This window comes from Neophocaena asiaeorientalis, unplaced genomic scaffold (genome assembly GCF_003031525.2).
Source record: "Neophocaena asiaeorientalis asiaeorientalis breed wild unplaced genomic scaffold, Neophocaena_asiaeorientalis_V1.1 scaffold85, whole genome shotgun sequence".
NCBI classification, from domain to species: domain Eukaryota; kingdom Metazoa; phylum Chordata; class Mammalia; order Artiodactyla; family Phocoenidae; genus Neophocaena; species Neophocaena asiaeorientalis.
In genome coordinates, this window is record NW_020174301.1 from 6010051 (window position 1) to 6031388 (window position 21338).

General features: G+C 35.2%; 1 protein-coding gene across 1 annotated transcript in view; it reads left to right on the forward strand.

The window, feature by feature from the left end:
• Positions 1-21338, forward strand: part of ATRNL1 (attractin like 1) — a 675777-nt gene that overhangs the window by 425010 nt on the left and 229429 nt on the right. Inside the window, exon 27 of the mRNA XM_024756087.1 lies at positions 18508-18615. Within this exon, the coding sequence (XP_024611855.1) occupies positions 18508-18615 (108 nt within the window). The remainder of the gene's footprint in view (positions 1-18507; positions 18616-21338) is intronic.

The following is a 21338-nucleotide window of genomic DNA, read 5'->3' on the forward strand; positions in this document are numbered from 1 at the left end:
TTCGATCCCTGGTCAAGGAACTAGATCCCACATGCCTGCTGCAACTAAGAGTTTGCATGCCATAACTAAGGAGCCTACCTGCAGCAACTAAGACCCAGTGCAACCAAATAAATAAATAAATATTTTTTTAAAAGATAAAATAGCATTGAAAGCATGCAGAGACGTGGGTGAAATTTAGAAGCTTTGAAACATGTAGTTTATCAGTAAGTTATTTTCATCATGCGATAGTCCTGAGATGGAGGGAGGATTGGTGCTTGTGAGCCAAGATAGTATCAATGTAAAGGGTGTAATAAATGGAAAAGGGGTACATGAATCAGATTATTTACATTTTAGGGATGGTGGTTCTAATGAGTACTGCATTTGAATTAATTCCAAAATATATCTCTTGAGCTGAAAGTGTGTGCAGTCATAATTGCATGACTTCTGATAAATTGTCTTTGTCCCAAGACAGATTATAAAACTGGCACTGAATCTGGAGAGTAATTGTAGGGGAATAGAAACCATCTCGTAGAAGGCACATTCCACTGAAAGATTTGTTGCGGAGCAGGGGCTCTAGGCCCGTGGACTTCAGTATTTGTGACACACGGGCTTAGTTGCGCCGTGGCATGTGGAATCGTTCCCGGAGCAGGGCTCGAACCCGTGTCCCTTGCATTGGCAGGTGGATTCTTAACCACTGCACCACCAGGGAAGCCCTTAATATTTCTTATTCTTTTTGTTTCAGTCAGAAGCATTCTCTATTCACAGGTAGAGTTGGGATTGTCTGTTTCTCATCAGAATGCATGAAAATTCCTTCAGGGTCAACACAGTAGTTCAGTGTCAAGCTTTTCATAGGCCTTATTTTTAAAGAGTACAAATCATTACTAATACACAGAACATTTTCACAGCACTGGCCCCGAAATCACCAAGTTTAGAAAATAGCCCAGTCCTAAGCCTCTGTAAGAGTTATCTCAAGCAAAATTATGTTCCCTAAACCTAGGTCTTAGTGTTGCCAAACACTATAGCAGAGACTCAGTAGTATCTGAAGTAAACTGCATTTGAATTAATTCCAAAATATATCTCTTGAGCTGAAAGTGTGTGCAGTCATAATTGCATGACTTCTGATAAATTGTCTTTGTCCCAAGACAGATTATAAAACTGGCACTGAATCTGGAGAGTAATTGTAGGGGAATAGAAACCATCTCGTAGAAGGCACATTCCACTGAAATACTAAATACTACTAAACAGTAGTATCTGAAGTAAACAAATTGTCCAAAATCGAAGACCTATGAGTTTAAGTCCAAGTGAGGGAAATCTCTAAGTAAAAGGTTAATTTTGCTCTTATGCATACTTATCCCTCAGAGAGACAGTGTGGCCCTTGCAAAGTTTAGAAATTTGTAATGGTATCAGCCCCAAGCACATCTTACTCAGATGCCTTTTTATCCCCAGACCTATGTTCAAAATCTCTTTGTTTCCACTCACCCCCAATAGTAAATTCACAGTAACCATATTTGGCAGGTAGCACTCACGCTAAGCAGACAGAGCAGGCACTTCCATCTTACTTTACTGTGGCTGTTGTCACCGCATATCTTTATGACATTGCTTCCAAGGAAAAGTTCAGCTCTCGTGTTATTAGCCAATTCAGAAACAACCTGAGGCTGCACAGTGGAGCGTGACCTTGAGCCTGCATTCCAACCACATGATTCTAATGTTCATCCAGAGGTCCCTCCTTGGTCCAGAATTAATTCTTTAATTCAACAAATATTTACTGAGCATCTGACATGTACTAGATACTTTCTACATGCTGAGATTTTAACATAGATTAAAAATAATTCAATGCAATCCCTATCAAACTACCACTGGCATTTTTCACAGAACTAGAACAAAAAATTTCGCAATTTGTATGGAAACACAAAAGACCCCGAATAGCCAAAGCAATCTTGAGAACGAAAAAAGGAGCTGGAGGAATCAGGCTCCCTGACTTCAGACTATATTACAAAGCAACAGTAATCAAGACAGTATGGTACTGGCACAAAAACAGAAAGATAGATCAGTGGAACAGGATAGAAAGCCCAGAGATAAACCCACGCACATATGGACACCTTATAACGGTGATTGACATTTCAAGTGAGGTTGTTAGGAAGGAAGTATAGGATGGAATTTTAGGCAGAGTAGCTACCTAGGGCTGGCTACCTAGGGCTAACAGTAACCATTTAAAGCTCACTCAGGTTCTGTTTTTATATATATATATATATATATATGGAACTTGACTTACTTGTTGTTTAACAAGAGCAAATAATACTCTGCCCAACAATATCTAAAGACTTTTCTTTTCCATAGAATTAAATCACTGTCTCAGCTTACCTGCTTAAGAAAACTTGCACCTGCATGGTAAGTTGCACCTTAAGGCCTTGGCCCTAGCTGAAGCCCATTGATGTGCATCTTCATTTGTTAGGTTGCCCCATCAATTGTTCTAGCCTTAAGGAAGTGGAGGGAATAAAGATAATATTATGTCCTTTATCTTCACCTTTAAATTTTCAACTTGTTCAGAATTCCAGGTAGATAAGAAAGGGCTTATTGGAAACCTTAACAGAGACCCCAACAGTTCAAAAGATTTATTGTTGATTGCTAGATAAGTCTCCATTTCTAGAGAAAGGGCTCTAATAAGATAATAAAGGGTTCATTTATCTTCCTTAATCCATTTAAAATTTTCATCAACCAGGAAATAAATGGCTTGATTATAAAATTTTGAGATTTATGGGAAAATTGGTAGAAGGGACATATATTGTATTAGAATAAAGGGGATTTATAGCTTAAGTTTTTAAGTGCTAAGTATATAGAATATATTTGGTAAGAGTTAAAATATATTTGGTGTAGGGAAAATAATTATATAGTTAGATACATTTTGTTAGTATGAATATACTGTAAGCCAGTAAATTCAGGAGAACATGTACCAGCCCGTAGGTGAAGCAGATAAGATACATAGGAAGGAATATAAAGTTCTTGGGGGCGTTCTTGGGATCAGGATATTGAATGAGCCAGGAAAGCTGTTTAGTCATCATTGGTGAGGTACTGGCTAAGACTGAAGTGTGCCAGGACCTTTCTCAGTTACCCCAAGTTTGGGACCCACTCCTCATATTAATACAATGTACAAAAATTATGATTCAATGATATATGATCTAAAAAGCAGCACTTCAGGCGAAGGTCTAGGGAGGATATGTTTTGGAAAAATTTTTACAGTGGACAAAGGTTTGAAAATTTCACAAGGTTTGAAATTTTCACAAGGTTTGAAAATAAGAGTGTTCCTAGTCTGCTAGCTGGGGAATTTCTTAGGTACCATAGATCTATTTTCTCCCAGCATAGATATGTGGATACAGGCTGTAAAAATAAACCAGATGTTTCTTATTTGGTCTATCTTTCTACATCACTATATAGAGGAAATTCTGGAGTAGAAAAAGCAGAAGTCATTCTCTTGGTCATTCTCTTGATTTACCTTGGGTTACTAGCAAGTAAGGCACCTCACTGTCTTATTGTTATCTTTGCCATCAAATGGTGTTGACCTGGTCAAGGGAATGGAATAGGGGCTCAACACAAATGACAATATGGGGAAGGATAACTGTTAGTTACAAAGTGCAAAGGATCAAAGAGGATTCTGCACTGAAGGAAAAATAGGTTAAAACAGTAGCAACAACAATAAAATATGAAAAATTAAACAAATACAATGTGAAGTTTTGAATTTAGATTAAAAAATTCACTCATATTAAGTAGGGCACACTTGTTTTGATCAAAGTTCATGTGAGAAAGACCTGAAGTTGTTGACTGGTTACAACAACAGTGTGATTCTAACAATAAAACAAACAAAAAATATTTTTAAAAAGAAGAAAAAAAGGCATGTTAATTTAGAATACATTGAGGGAGACTTCTACCATATTCTACAGTAGTCAGATCACATCTAGAATCTTGTGTTCACTCTACATTTTAAGAAGGGCGTTGAAAAACTAAATGTTGAAAACCACGTTACATGAGAAAGTTTTTCCTATTTCTGAGACTATGGGTAAACTCCTTGAGGACAGGACTATGTTTCATATTTCTTAAACACAAGAGCCTGACCCTCTTCCCAGAACATTGGAGTATTCCTTAAATGTCTGTTGCATAAATAATGAATGAAAAATTTACAATATTGGAATTGTTTATTTGAATATGTGAGAGAAGTTTCAAATATATAATATGTATTTAAAGGAATTTTAGTAAATGAGATTAGAAGTATATTTAACGGTCCAAAAAGATCCCAAGAGTATACATTTTTTGTTCAGGATAATAAACTTTCTAATGTTATAAACCTTTGGGGAAAAAAGTGGCATCTGCATAAAAAGGGGTTCTTTTGCTAGATATATTCGAGGGTGCTAGATAACCATCTGTCAGAAAAGTCATAGCACTTTTGATCCCACTTTAATGGGAGATTTGGACCAGGTAACATTTAGGATTCCTTCCAGCTCTGATAATGAGTTATTCCAATGAATCTGTTATGACCACTGATTTTCTTACATTCTGATATGTGTGGTTTACCACACCATTCCACATGCGTAGGAAAGCCAGTTTATACCAGTCGTGAGTCATCGTGAGTCAAACTGCCCTTTGCATTTAAAAAATTCAAATGATTGAAATTAGTTTGTTAAAAATATTCTATCATATATACTTTCACAAAAAATTGAAAACAAATAATACTGCATATTAATATATCACACTGATTAGTCATTGAGCATCATAGGTATCTTCCAATAGAAACTTAAAAAATTATAGGAAGCAGATGTCTTATTTCACAAAGAAATATATTACAAAAGAACCATTTTTAAAGTTTCTCAATATAGAACTGAAAATGACTCCATTAGCTAATAGCAAAATAATCACATTTTCCTTAAAGGAAAAAAATATTTTAAAAATAATGATTAAGGGGTTCCCTGGTGGCGCAGTGGTTGAGAGTTCGCCTGCCGATGCAGGGGACACGGGTTCGTGCCCCGGTCCGGGAAGATCCCACATGCCGCGGAGCGGCTGGGCCCGTGAGCCATGGCTGCTGAATCTGCGCATCCAGAGCCTGTGCTCCACAATGGGAGAGGCCACAACAGTGAGAGGCCCGCGTACCGCAAAAAGAAAAATAATAATAATAATGATTAAGAGGAAAATGCCAGTGTTTGAGTCATTTATGTCTCCAGGAAGATTTAAGTGCCTCTTGAAAAACTTCACAATTATTGTCACAAACTACTTAAATGTTCAACACAAACTCCTTATACACTAAATGAAAAAGCTAACTGGATTCTGTTGCATTTAAAATTTCTTAACCTAGAAGAGTGAGCATGTTGGGGTTGAGAATTGAGTTTTGAGCTTTGTATTGATTCCCAGAATCAGGGAGAAAAAAAATCTTTCTTTAGTAAATTAATTCTTAAAGGTGTGGGGGGAAGCTACTGAAGGATTGCCCTGAGCTTTATTGTAACAAGAGCCTCCAGTCATAAATTACTGGCGCACAAGCAGGAGTCGATGTGTCATTTCTATTGTAATCAGCTGCTTTTATATTTCCACCCAGCACGGCTGACTTGATCATGCTGTGAACCTCTTGGATGTCAAAGTCCTTCATTTGCTCTTCTTCATGAGAGTAGGATAGGTATTTCTCTTTCAACTTAGGCCTCTAACTTGGGGAAATAATATATTCAACAATATGACTATGGGGATATTCTATGTGAGAAAAATTTTTAAGTGCAAGTTCAAAATTTGAAATTATTTAGCTTCCCATTTTTGCTCTTTGAGGAGTAATATGTATTAAACATCCATTCTGGAGATCTAGCTTTTAAATGACCTTTTCAGTACTCATCCTTTGCTCATTTTGATTTGCTCAGATAAATTACAACCACCTGGCCTTTTGTATTAAAGAAGGTTACACAAAATTGACCTTTTGATACTTATTGGGAGAGCTAGTTTCATTGTATTTGAGATTAACTGCTGTTGCTGTTTTCTGGTTATATCTTAAATAACTTTATTTGAGGATGGTAAAGCCTATTTCTTTTGCCTGTTTGTTCCAGGCTACTTCTAATACCATAAGAATGGACTCGGAGCAATACAAAGAGAAATTGTGTTTAAAAAAAATAATGAACCTGATTTATTTGGATCCTTTTATGCCTGATGATATCTATGTGTTATTTCAATTTCTCTTAACCTTGATAAAGCCAAAATTATCCTTTCACTGTCTGCTCCTTGCCACCTTGCTTAATAAAACTCAGCCCTCTTTTCTTTTTCTTGAACACGTTAGGCTCAGACTTACAAGTCTGAGGAACTCCAGAACTTGGCACTTGCTCATCCCTCTGCCTGAAATATTCTTTTCTGGCTTTATTTGTTCTTGTTCCATTCACCTAATATTCCACTTTTCCCCCTACATTTTGTGGTCTCTGTTTAGTTAGGGTGGGTTCTGTGACTACTTATGGAAAATGATATACATCACTTCTGCTGTGAGACATTGAAAAGTCCATGCAGGATTCACTAGTCTCTTTTCTGCCTTTACACTTAAGGAATCTCTGAGTTGAAATGGTAGAGCCTCAAGACTGGAGCAGTCTATATTGCTGAGTTACCAGATGGGAAGTTACCTGGACCTATAGAAAATTTTGTGTGAGCAAGAAATACACTTTTCTGTGTTAAACTGAGTTTTGAGAAGGCATACCTACTCTGACTGAATATTCAAGGTTTCAGGTCAAACGTCATTTCCTAGGAGACCTTCTGTAATCCCCCTATCTAAAGCACTTTCTCTCTCCACTATCTCTGTTTCTCCCAACCCTATATGTTTTCTGTAGTGATTTTTTTCTTTAATTTTTTCATTTTTTTGTGTATGTATATGTTGAACAAACAAGACTTCTATATGCTGTTAATTATGCTTCTAAGTGCCCAGAGTAATCTTTAAAATTGTCAACAAGCATTTCATTTTTTGACTTTTTGCTTTAATGTCAAAAAGTGCAAACAAAACAAAATACTGCCTCACAAACCACTGTTGAGTTTTCCATTGCTCGTTAGAAAGGATGGTCGTGTATGAAGCAATGACTGAATTTTTGACTCTTCTAGATGAATCCATTCTGCATGATTTCTTTCATCCAGAAGTGAGATCATCTTTGGCAAAGTCTAAATCTGTGATGCCGTCTCTGTCAACAAAGAAAGAATTAAGAATCCAAATTTTAATTTTAAAATCGCCTGAAGTAACCTTCAGAAAAATTTCCAATATTTTTATATATCTTCAGGTTTTAGCCCACTAAGAAATAGATAAGGATTTGTTGCTTTCAAATCCAGGCTACTTAAGTAATTCCTCCAAATCAGAATATTCCCCCAGTTGTCTACCTCCGGTCTCCTGGTAGATGGTCCAGAAGGGTCCCTGATATTTTTTTAATAGCATGGAAATGCTTGCTAAATAGAAAGAAGAGTCACCTCATATATTCATTCCTAGAAAAGTGTCTGGAGCACAGTAGGAGCTCAGTAAAAATGTTTCCAATGAATGAATGATCACAGCCAAACTTAGGCACCAAGTAAGTCAAGAAATCCCTATTGAATTGTTCTAAGAATAGGAATTTATTTGTTTATTTATTTAGAGTGAAAGAAAGGGAAGGGGAGAGGAGAGAAGGGAAGAGAAAAGAAGGAATGAAAAATCTGCCTAGAATTTTGGTCTAAACTCTTCAAGATTCACTCTTTAGAATGTCAAGTAAAGAAGAATTTCAGCATCTGCTTCTGTTCCTTAGTGAAATTTCTTGATAACACTTGACTGAGAATTGTTTTCTTATTGCTAATGCATGAAGAGATGTATCACATTATGTAACAGTCATGCTTGTTTTCTCATTAGTGAATTAAATATGTTGCCAAATATAAGATAAAAACAAGTATACACAAGTATATCATTTGTAAAATCAAAGTTTTGCATGGAAAATCAACTCTTTACAATTATTAAGATACAAATGATTTTCTTTTGAAAAAATGTTCACAAGATGAAATTCTCCATTAATGCAGTCAACAGGCACACAGTTGATGAAAACCAGTAACTGACTATGCTGGCACAAGTTAGTATTTCATTTAGACTAAAGGGAAATGCTAAAACTGTGCATTCTTTCTTAATTTACTTAAAAATATTAAAGAGAAAGGTTGGCAAATGTTAGCAATTTCTGGAGTGGGTGTGGTAATTTGGTAGGGATATTGTTTTACTTTTCTTTGTTTGCTACATATCACAAACCAGCTCGATATCTCCAAAGTGGTTTAACCAAGATCTAGCCAATGATATGAAGCTTAACTTATTGATAAGCAACCTTGTAGGATGCTGCAAGATACAGCTTTTTGTATTAAGAAAAATTCAGATTTTGCAAAGTTCCATCCTTTTAAAATTAAACCTACTTTCCCTGAAGACTTATAGTGATTGATATGTATAAACAGTTGTCAGATGTTCTTTCCATTTTCTTGGCTTCAAACTTGAACTGGGAAGACTTATGCCATGTAAGAAGTATGGTTTTGGCTTCCATGATGTTCAATTAATAATGCATAACCATGAATACATGAGGGTAAGGAAGATCTGTCATACTTTCTTTTCTTTGACATTGCCTAAATTAACCTAAACAAAGGCAGCCCATACTTAAAATGCCCATACTTATAAGTTCGATATATCTTCCTTAATTCCTGTCAGTAGAAAGCTTTTAAGACCTTATTGTATGCAAATGATGGTGATACAGTTTGGCCATATGGTTTGTACCACTCTCTTCTTGATAATATAAACAATTTTTAGAGTTCCCTGAGACTTATTTTACATGGATGTTATGATCTAATATCAGTATGAAAGGCTGATATCTTGTAGACACAAAATAATTCAGTCTAGGGTATAGGTGACGTTGCACATACAACTGCTCAAACCCCAAAGTTTGAGAAACACTGAGCTAGACAAAGGGAAGAAATAAAAGGAAACTTTAGAAATATATGTTTGAGCTTAGAACCCATTCTGCCTTTAAGATAATTTTCAAGTTCTTATGTAGCAAATAGGGATGTGGAGGGAATTCTAAAGTAGCCTTGCTTGCTTTTAGAATTTACTCAATTCCTTTTTATTTTTAAGCATGAATATATGCTGATAGATTTCTTTGTTAAAAGAATTTAATAGTGGAGTTACATTTTGGTTCTGAATGAGGACCAATTAGCTTCTAAAGGCAGTACTAAGTTAAATTACTGAATCCACTGAAGTTGAAAAAATTTTTTTTGAAGTATCATCTATTACTGCCAGATTCATAGATTTTTCTAGTGCTCATCTGTTTACTCTTTATAGGTCTGTTATCTACAGGTTGAAGAACCTCTGGCCTAGACGATCTGTAAGTCCCTTCCGGATCTAAGAATCTGTGAAGACTATGTCTTAGTCATATCAGTAATATGCTCAGTGTTATCCAAATGACAACAAAGACCTTCATTTGCTGGCATTATTTAATCCTTATCTTGGCCTTTTATATAAGATTTTTAGCTTTCATTTGAGTTTGAGTTACTTTGACTTATAATATATATAATTTTAGGAATATTCAAATATACACTTTCACACATACATTGACATGAGTATGGGGTTTTTTAAATTTTATTTTTTTTTATACAGCAGGTTCTTATTAGATATCCATTTTATACACATCAGTGTATACATATCAATCCCAATCGCCCAATTCATCACACTACCACCACAACCACCACCCAACTGCTTTCCCCCCTTGCTATCCATACGTTTGTTCTCTATATCTGTGTCTCAATTTCTGCCCTGCAAACCAGTTCATCTGTACCATTTTTCTAGGTTCCACATATATGTGTTAATATACAATATTTGTTTTTCTCTTTCTGACTTACTTCACTGTGTATGACAGTCTCTAGATCCATCCACGTATCTACAAATGACCCAATTTTGTTCCTTTTTATGGCTGAGTAATATTCCATTGTATATATGTACTACATGTTCTTTATCCATTTGTCTGTCGATGGGCATTTAGGTTGCTTCCATGTCCTGGCTATTGTAAATAGTGCTGCACTGAACATTGGGGTGCATGTGTCTTTTTGAATTATGGTTTTCTCTAGGTATATGCCCAGTAGTGGGATTGCTGGGTCATATGGTAATTCTATTTTTAGTTTTTTAAGGACCCTCCATAGTGGCTGTATCAATTTACATTCCCACCAACAGTGCAAGAGGGTTCTCTTTTCTCCACACCCGTTCCAGCATTTGTTGTTTGTAGATTTTCTGATGATGCCCATTCTAACTGGCATGAGGTGATACCTCATTGTAGTCCTGATTGGCATTTCTCTAATAATTAGTGATGTTGAGCAGCTTTTCATGTGCTTCTTGGCCATCTGTATGTCTCTTTGGAGAAATGTCTATTTAGGTCTTCTGCCCATTCTTTGATTGGGATATTTGTTTTGTTTTTGTTTTTGTTTTTGCGGTACGCGGGCCTCTCACCGTTGTGGCCTCTCCCATTGCGGAGCACGCACAGGCTCAGCGGCCATGGCTCACGGGCCCAGCCGCTCCACAGCATGTGATGTCTTCCCAGACCGGGGCATGAACCCATGTCCCCTGCATCAGCAGGCGGACTCTCAACCACTGCGCCACCAGGGAAGCCCTGTTTGTTTTTGATATTGAGCTGCATGAGCTCTTTATTTTTTTTGGAGATTAATCCTTTGTCCTTTGATTCATTTGCAAATATTTTCTTCCATTCTGAGGGTTGTCTTTTCGTCTTGTTTATGGTTTCCTTTGCTGTGCAAAAGCTTTTAACTTTCATTAGGTCCCATTTGTTTATTTTTTTTTTTATTTCCATTACTCTAGGACGTGGATCAGAATAGATCTTGCTGTGATTTATGTCAAAGAATGTTCTTGCTATGTTTTCCTCTAAGAGTTTTATAATGTTAGGTCTTATATTTAGGTCTCTAATCCATTTTGAGTTTATTTTTGCGTGTGGTGTTAGGGAGTGTCCTAATTTCATTCTTTTATATGTAGCTGTCCAGTTTTCCCAGCACCACTTATTGAAGGTACTGTCTTTTCTCCATGGTATATCCTTGCCTCCTTTGTCATAGATTAGTTGACCACAGGTGCGTGGGTTTATCTCTGGGCTTTCTGTCCTGTTCCATTGATCTATATTTCTGGTTTTGTGTCAGTACCATACTTTCTTGATTGCTGTAGTTTTGTAGTATAGTCTGAAGTCTGGGAGTCTGATTCCTACAGCTATGTTTTTCTTTCTCAAGACTGCTTTGGCTATTCAGGGTCTTTTGTGTCTCCATACAAATGTTAAGATTTTTTGTTCTAGTTCTGTGAAAAATGCCATTGGTAATTTGACAGGGATTGCATTGAATCTGTAGATTGCTTTGGGTAGTATAGTCATTTTCACAATATTGATTCTTCCAATCCAAGAACATGGTATATCTCTCCATCTGTTTGTATCATCTTTAATTTCTTTCATCAGTGTCTTATAGTTTTCTGCATACAGGTCTTTTTTCTCCCTAGGTATTTGATTCTTCTTGTTACAATGGTAAATGGGAGTGTTTCCTTAATTTCTCTTCCAGATTCTTCATCATTAGTGTATAGGAGTGCAAGATATTTCTGTGCATTAATTTTGTATCCTGCAACTTTACCAGATTCATTGATTAGCTCTAGTTGTGGCATCTTTAGGACTCTCTATGTACAGTATCATGTCATCTGCTAACAGTGACAGTTTAACTTCTTCTTTTACAATTTGTATTCCTTTTGTTTCTTTTTCTTTTCTGATTGCTGTGGCTAGGATATCCAAAACTATGTTGAATAATAGTGGGGAGAGTGGACATCCTTGTCTTGTTCCTGATCTCAGAGGAAATGCTTTCAGTTTTTCATCATTGAGAATGATGTTTGCTGTGGGTTTGTCATATATGGCCTTTATTATGTTGAGGTAGGATCCCTCTATGCCCACTTTCTGTAGAGTTTTTATCATAAATGGGTCTTGAATTTTGTCAAAAGCTTTTTCTACATCTACTGAGATGATCATATAGTTTTCATTCTTCAGTTTGTTACTATGGTGTATCAGATTGATTGATTTGCGTATATTGAAGAACCCTGGCACCCCTGGGATAAATCCCACTTGATCATGGTGTATGATCCTTTTAATGTGTTGTTGGATTCTGTTTGCTAGTATTTTGCTGAGGATTTTTGCATCTGTATTCATCAGTGATATAGGTCTGTAATATTCTTTTTTTGTAGTATCTTTGTCTGGTTTTGGTATCAGGTTGATGGTGGCCTCATAGAATGAGTTTGGGAGTGTGCCTTCCCCTGCAAGTTTTTGGAAGAGTTTGAGAAGGATGGGTGTTAGCTCTTCTCTAAATGTTTGATAGAATTCACCTGTGAAGCCATCTGGTCCTGGACTTTTGTTTGGTGGAAGATTTTTAATCATAGTTTCAATTTTATTACTTTATTTATTTAATCATAGTTTCAAATATAAACAGATTGGTCTGTTTATATTTGCTATTTCTTCCTGGTTCAGTCTTGGAAGGTTATACCTTTCTAAGAATTTGTCCATATCTTGCAGGTTGTCTATGTTATTGACATAGAGTAGCTTGTAGTACTCTCTTAGGATGCCTTGTGTTTCTGTGGTGTCTGTTGTAACTTTTCCTTTTTCATTTCTAATTGTATTGATTTGAGTCATCTCCGTCTTTTTCTTGATGAGTCTGGCTAATGGTTTATCAATTTTGTTTATCTTCTCAAAGAATCAGCTTTTAGTTTTATTGATCTTTGTTACTGTTTTCTTTGTTTCTATTTCATTTATTTCTGCTCTGATTTTATGATTTCTTTCCTTCTACTAACTTCAGGTTTTGTTTATCTTCTGGCCTGTAGAGTTCCTGCTGAGAAATCAGCTGTTAACCTTATGGGAGTTCCCTTGTATGTTATTTGTCGTTTTTCCCTTGCTGCTTTCAATAATTTTTCTTTGTCTTTAATTTTTGTCAATTTGATTAGTATGTGTCTCGGTGTGTTTCTCCTTGGGTTTATCCTGCCTGGGACTCTTTGTGCTTCCTGGACTTGCATGGCTATTTCCTTTCCCATGTGAGGGAAGTTTTCATCTATAATCTCTTCAAATATTTTCTCAGGTCCTTTCTCTCTCTCTTCTCCTTCTGGGACCCCTATAATGCAAATGTTGTTACATTTAATGTTGTCCCAGAGGTCTCTTAGGCTGTCTTAATTTCTTTTCATTCTTTTCTCTTTATTCTGCTCTGCGACAGTGAATTCCACCATTCTGTATTCTAGGTCACTTATCCATTCTTCTGCCTCAGTTATTCTGCTATTGATTCCTTCTAGTGTATTTTGTTCATCTCTGTTTGTTTGTTCTTTAGTTCTTCTAGGTGTTTGTTCTTTAATTCTTCTAGGTCTTTGTTAAACATTTCTTGCACCTTCTCGATCTTTGCCTCCATTCTTTTTCCGAGGTCCTGGATCATCTTCACTATCACTATTCTGAATTCTTTTTCTGGAAGGTTGCCTGTCTCCACTCTATTTCGTTGTTTTTCTGGGATTTTATCTTGTTCCTTCATCTGGTACATAGCCCTCTGCCTTTTCATCTTGTCTGTCTTTCTGTGAATGTGGTTTTTGTTCCACAGGCTGCAGGATTGTAGTTTTCTTGTTTCTGCTGTCTGCCTTCTGGTGGACATGAGTAGGTTTTATGCTGATATAATCTCTTAGCATTTATAGGGAATATAGTACTTTATATTTTGGAAGATTTAGAAAAATTTTCCATTATTCCTCTTTTCTTCCTCTGTCTGTTAGCAGGCTTGATGAGAGGAAAGGTAGGTTTTGTTTTTGACACATTACTGTTCAAACAACAACCCTGCACACCTGAACAACCTGCCTTGAAAATCTGCTGTGGCCATTTGACAATTGAGGACACTTTGCTTTCAAACAATGAAGAAAAACTGAATAAGCTTGTGCCTTGCAGATTTAGTTATAAAATAATAGAATATCATGCTTTCCTAATTCACTGATGCAAAGAGATGTTGCCACTTCTCTTTATTTCCTCACACCATCCTAGCACCAAAAACCCAAAGTTGGTTTTTTACTTATATTCCTCTATGTTAAATGTGTTTGTGTTAATAATAGAAATAGTCTCATGAAATGTTGCTTAATCGCTAATTCAAACTCCTTGTAAATTTTATTATGTAAGCTCAGGAATAATGACTAAATCATTTTGATTGCTCCTTTTATACCTTTCAAAAATCTTAGGAATAATTGCTATTAAAATATGAATGCATTATGATGACTTTGTGGCAGTTTTCTCATAATATTTACAGTATTGCAATAAAGTGGTTGAAGAGAAATAAAAAACCTGATAGTGATTTCTTGCATCCACAAAATGGCCCATTCTAAAAAAATGAATATCCAGTTAGATTTGAGCATAAGACATAAATTCTAGAATATCGGAGGGCATATATTTTTAAAGGTTTTTTCACAATTAAAACGTTTTATCAAAACTTGCCTTCAATCACATTCAGATGATACAGATTTCTATACTTTAAGTCAGTCATTCATTGTTCATTCATCAAATACTCTTGACTACAAACTAAGTGCTGTGGGGAATAAAAAAACAAATATAAAATAGTTTTTGCCTTAAAGATTTCAGAAAAGCATGAAGATTTAAAGAGATAGTGCCACTCTAATATCATAAATAATTAGTAGGTGAGATGATCACTTCAAACTTGGATGGAGTAGAAGGACATTTGGAGGTATGGGGGGAGGACAGATAGAACCTGGACACAGGAGGAAAGACATAGGAAGACAACTGGAAACAGAGGTAGTTACTGTTTTCTTTAGTGTGTGTGTTTTTAAGGATTATTATCTGAAATCCATTAGAGTTGTAGCCTTCGCAGTGGTTGGAAAGGTGATTAATATGAACTTTTGGGGAATGATACGATATTTGAAGTAGTAGTATTGCATGGAAGCATTTCGTATATACATTTGATGGAATCAATGACCATTCCCAGTTGCCAAATTTAAGCATGGATTTTCATATTATTTTTAATTTCATGGTTTGTTTTGTAAGAGACTTTGAATAATAAAACAATTATTATAGATAACAAACATGACACTAAGAACATCCATAATTTTAAAATGTTCTGCACAACAGTGTTTATGGCAACACGATTATAATCTGTTCTATTATGATCAGTGTGTTCTTTTGGCCTTTTCTGTCTCCTAAAAAATTGGCAACTCCAGACTAGTTATAAAATAAATCATCTGTTATATGGCTTCTTATGTATATATAAAATGTCAAACTTCATTTTATATAAAAATCATAATCACAAAATAAGTTAATTTTTGAAAGTTCTTAAGGAAGTACTCTATATTTCCCCATAAGTTTTAGGTTGAGTTTTTATCATTCTTAGTCACAAATGGCAGAAAGCAGTTCCAAATCTAAATTCATTTTACCACAGTCATGACATTTTCCAACTGTCTCATAAATCTGCAACATTTGTTAAAAGGGAGACTAATAGAGCAAAATATGTCACTAGTGCCGAAGAAAATGGGCCTGTGGTAATTAGCGTGCCATCTTTAAAGACAAAATTGGTGCTTGAAATTTAACATAATAATTGTACCAATGAAGCGTTACTGAGTTCTCACAATGTGCTAGATTCCGTGTTGAGCAGTGCAAGTGCATTACCTTGTTAGTCGCAATCTTCTGATATTATTGCTATTCCCGTTTATAGAGAAGGGGAAAAAGCCTTAGAAAAGTCTACAGAATTTGATGATGGTACAATAGGTAATGGGTGGGGAAGCTGGGATTCAAAACAAGTCCTCTGAGGTCTAGGTGTAGGCACTATTAATAGCCCAACTTTGCAATGAGAATATTTGAGGCGTTGAGAGGTCTAAATAATTTGGTTAAGGTCAAACAGCTACAAAGTGGAAAAACTGGTATTCAAACACAGGTCCTAATTCCAGAGTCTACGTATTTTTTCTGTCAATATTTCCACTAAATTTTGACAGAATTTAAGTTGTAAGCATATCGTTTATATCTCTTTTGTTCTGACATAGAAGGGGCAAAATTCAGGAAGTAATGCATATAGATGTTAACTGGCAAGAGAAAGGACAATTGTTAAGGATATGGCTAAGAACCAGGGACTTAGTAGCAAAGAGAATCTCACTTTGTTCCATTTTATTATTTTAGGGCCATCATATCAAAGCAAGAGTGTTTTAGGATAAAATTACTTACCCTCCCTGAGTTTCCCAGTCAGAACATTTGCATTAGTTTCCCAAAGTTAGAATGTCAGCCAAAGTCCTCGAACTAGTCCTCTGCTAAGTGACCCCGAATGAATTCATTTGGCTAATTCCCTGTTTGTATCCTTTACTGCACACTGTCTTGTGCTCTTATTATTTTTATTTCGCTGTGTCTTATTTTACAAACTACAGTGTTATGGTCCTGAACAAGAAAAACATTTTGCTTCTTTGCAAAGCGTACTGTAATAAGCATTCAGTTCTTAAAAAGTGATGAAAACTCAAAGCTCAGAAGACAAACTGGAATCTTTTAAAATGCCTTTCTATCCTATAGTACATTTTTTTAAATGAATAAAAGTATCAGTCACTGATTTTTCTTTATTATGAGTGGTGGGGGTCACAATAATACATTATTTTCCGGAGGAATCTATGTCAAATATGGTGACTGTAGAATATTTATAGACTTACATTACAATTTGTGGTATTGAGTATTCATTAATTATATTTTGTAGACATTTTACTTTTAGGTGTAGGGAAAAGGTAAGATGAGGAAAGAGAAAGTGTTCATTTAAAAAAAATAAATCAATCATATGAGATGCCATTTATAAGCTAAGGAAAACTAGTACAAATGAAGAAACTTTAATACAGATGTTAGAAAATCATGTTAAGGTCCAAACTAGAATTTACAGTTTTCTCAAGGGAATTTTTATATTACGGTAGCAAAGGCAGTTTGTATATTTGTATGTGTGTGTGTTTATGTTTTTACCAGATAAAAAGAGCATTGTGTCTTCTACACTTAGCATCCCTTGGTATTTGGAGTAACATTATGTTTGCATTTTGCATAGACACGGTATTCAGATCAATTGGCCACTCCTATTGAGAGAGACACAAACAAGATTCTGTTTGCCAGCAGCTGTATTTTTAATAGTACAAATCTGAGTTTATATTAAATTGAATAATTCGGTTGTTTAAATCACATTTACTTTTTACTCTGAATATTTTAGTATGTCTTCATTACTCCTAAAAATACATATAATTTAAGAATTTAAACTACGACTGAGTAATAGTTGTATTATTTCTGTCCCGTATTAGCAAGTAGATGTTCTCTCTTTAATAATAAAAGCAAGGCCTTAAATTATATTTTAGATGCTCATTACATGCACACCGTTACTGCTGTGTCACAAGCGTTAAAATTAAAATGTTAAACAATAAACTGCCATTAAGCATTGGCTTTTGTTCCTTCGTCATCTGAAAGGGAAGTTTATGAATGATGCATCACCGTGCTACATACATTTACATTCAAAGACCAGTTGTTAATATCTGAAGTTACTTCCAGTGAATCTTTAAAAATCTGTGTGAATAATGAAGCCATTCATTGTGTTCAAGGATTTTGCCTTTCTTCGATGATATGATTTTCTTCTCATTTGAAAGAGTATTTAATTGCATTGCTCATCGACTTTTAATATTTAATAATAATTGTATTAGCTGTGTAGAATGAGAAGGGCAAGATTTGCAATATCTAGTGCTGGTCATTAATTTTTTGTTATCATGACTTAATGAATATTATAATTACAAGGAGAGGCAGAAATGTAAATTAGCTGGGTACTTGGTTGGGACTTGCTGGTTTATTGGTTTTAGTTTGAGCAAAGCCCAGAAGAGACACAAATAGAAAGAAACAAATATCCGGAAGTGTTTTAGAAGCCCTGGCACACATGTCTTGCAACCTACTAATCGTTCCTCATTTAAATAATGAACATTTAAATAATGAACAGAGGCTTTGAATAAAGTTGAAAACACTGACAAAAACAATTCCTGCAATTGACAGGGGATCTTGATGACTTACAAGGCTTAGTCTGGGCAGGGATATGTTCCTTTAATCTCTGTTAATGCATTTTGACAACTTTTGATTATCTTTTCTTAAACATTTTTACTGTCACTTGCTTTCAGCTAAGACAAAAGCATGAGTTACTCTGAGTGGGAAAACTTGGCATAGCCATCATCATAATAGCACTTTTTACTTAAGTAGCAGCTCTCATCTGAAGTTTTCAAAGTGCTTTTGAGTACATTTCATTAGGCTTGTGGGATGGAGGTCAAGGGAAATGTTCTTTGGAGGCACCATACATTTAAAGCCTCTATGGAAATATAACCCAGGCCATGGGGAGAAAATAATTTTCATTTTTAATGATCTAGATATGTGTATTAGATGACTTCTCAATTTTGAATGCCATTTTGTTCAAAATGGAACTAGATATTGTTGAATTTAACATGTTTTAAAACAAGTGATTTTTAACCCCCTCCAGCAACTGCTTCGAGAACGACAGCAGATGGCCAGCCGTCCCTTTGCTTCTGTTGATGTAGCCCTGGAAGTGGGAGCTGAACAAACAGACTTTCTGCGAGGGTCATTAGAGGTAGGAACAGTGGTGCTGAAAGGGGACTGCTGTGATTTGCATATGTATATTACTTCTCTAAGCTGCATCTGCTTGTGAAGCCAAACAGAATCTGATTATCTAGACTTGACAAGATTCAGCTACATATGTTATGCCATTTTCAAGGCACATAGTTTTAATAGTATGACATGAGCTGTAACAAAAGCCACTGGAGAATCTATTAGTCTAGGCAAGAGTGACAGACTGCTCACCTGGCAGCCCTTCCCTGAGAAATAGGAGCTGAAGCAATTTAAGATATAGGTATGATGGAAGAAACGCAGTGCCTGTATTTAGTCCTTGGAGTGCTTAGTGCCCCTCAGTTAACAATTCACATCATTCTTTATTTACAAAGTTGGCTATAAAAGGTGGGTGGAAATGAGTTGCATTTTAATTACATAGTCTCACTTTTTGAACATTGAGAATTGTGGAATATAATGAATATTTTTATATGATGGCTGTATTAGTATATGCTTTTATTGCAAATGCAGAAATAGGGTATGGTGAAAGAGAAATGATTATGTGCAAGTAAATGCGATATTAGAATCCTGAAGTAATGCGTGAAATTTCTGAAAATAATAACCCCCAAAGAGGAAAAATCCACAGATTGTGATTAACATCTAATCAAAGCATTTTGAGGCATAGTAATTTTATTGTATGCTTGCCTTTTTAATTTATATTTCATATGTGGTAAGATGTTTAAGCAGGAAGATTAAAAAATACTATACAATTGAAATATTTTATTAGCTTTTTAAAAAGTACCCTTTTGTGATTAACTTCATGTTGCTATTTTTAGACTTCACTTTTCTTCGTGGAAAGCAAGGAATATAAAAATAGACTCCTCCAAATATCTAGATACAAATATAATTGATTTTGTCCATAGAATTTTTGGTCATTCTGAAAAAAATAAAGTCAGACCTCATGGATGCTATACAAAGGACCAGATTTTAGAGGGCATTTCTCTATGAAATTTTTTTATTAATAGCTTTTGTGTACTTGATTTTTTAGTACTCTAGATCACAGGTTGCCATGGAAGCTTAGAACATTAGAAAATTTATAGGTATATCTTCCATTACTTAGGGAGAAGTGCTCTAATTTCTAAGTTTACCGTAAGTGCTTTAATTTCATTTTGACCCTTAGTTTCAAATAACTTTAGTACGGAACCTTTAACAAATAGAAAACCTGAACTGTTTGAATCTAACTTCCTTTTTCTCCTCACTTGTTTAAAACATTCTCAAATGCTGCTAAAACTCAACTGAAAAGAGACAAACGAATGTAAACGATACATAGGCAGGCCAAGGTAGAAAAGGAATAATCAAAGAACTAGAAAACTCATAAACTTAAGAAACAAATGTATTAACTATGTATCATCATAGCTGGTCAGTTGCTGCTGAATAGTGTTCAAGAAAGTATTCTCAGGTGTTTTTTTAACCTTAAATTTATTTTGTAGAGTTTGAAAAGTTCTACCTCTACTTTCTTTTCCCCCATATTTGCCTGGTAGTCCTTCTTTTATTCCTTTATTCCCAACTTCTCTGTACCCTTTTGTTTTACACCTATCCCTTGTAGAAAAGACTGTTAGCTTTTTATTTTCCCGGTCACTCTGTGTTTCTGTCTTTTGATTGGTACATTTAATCTGTTTACATTGACAATAATTACTGGTCTACCAAGGCTCATTTTAGCTACTCTGGTGTGTGTGTGTGTGTGTGTGTGTGTGTGTGTTGGTTGGTTGGTTGTCGTCGTTGTTACTGGCCTTGCTTCTTTTTGGTTCTTTTTCACAGCTTCTTTTGGATAAATTGATTTTCTTCTACTAAACTGAGTATTAAATACTCTATTCCTATGTTTCTGGTAGTTATCCCTTACTTACCAAGATTCATAGAAATGGCTATTTTTCCCTATCGGTGTCTAAAGCTTATTAATGCAAATTCCTGCCCTGCCCATCTGAAACACAGTTATTACTTCAGCATGCTTTCAGCTGTCTCTGTCTCTCCCACCCTGTGTTAATACTGCCTGGAATTTTTGACCCGGATATTATAAGTGCACTTTTTCTGCATCACAGCATATTTAAGTAACAATGAACCACCTTTACTCTCCTTTACTTTTTGTGTCTAGTTGCTTGCTCATGCATTTCTTTCACTTGTCACTAAAGTAAATTCTCCAAATAGTTTCTTCAAAGAGAAACTTTATGTATTTGAGACCTTAACTACCTATATACCAATATACTGATTTTGTCCTCACATGTAAATAATAGTTTAATTAGATATAAATTTTTGTTTCAAAGTTGTCTTCAAAACTTTAAAGATATTACTTCATTGTCTCAAGTCTGGTGTCAGTTTGATTCTTTGTCCTTTACTAATGAGCTCCATTTTCTTTTTGGAATCTTTCAAAATTTTCTCTTGTTTTTCAGTGTTCTTAAATTTCTCTCTGATATGTAAATATGATCCTATTTGGCACTCTATGTACCCTTTAAACCTGTAACTTTGTACAGTTCTGGCTAATCTTTTTTACTATTTCTCTAAATATTTATTACTCTATTCTCTCTCCTGGAATTCCTATTAGATACTCTTGATACTTCTTGTACCATCTATATTTCATAGCTTTTCTCTTATTATTTCCACTTTTTTAATCTCTTCCTGATGCCTCTGGGAACACTCCTCAACCTGCTATTCCAGTATACAATTTTTTTCTTAGATTGTATATTTTCTGCTGTT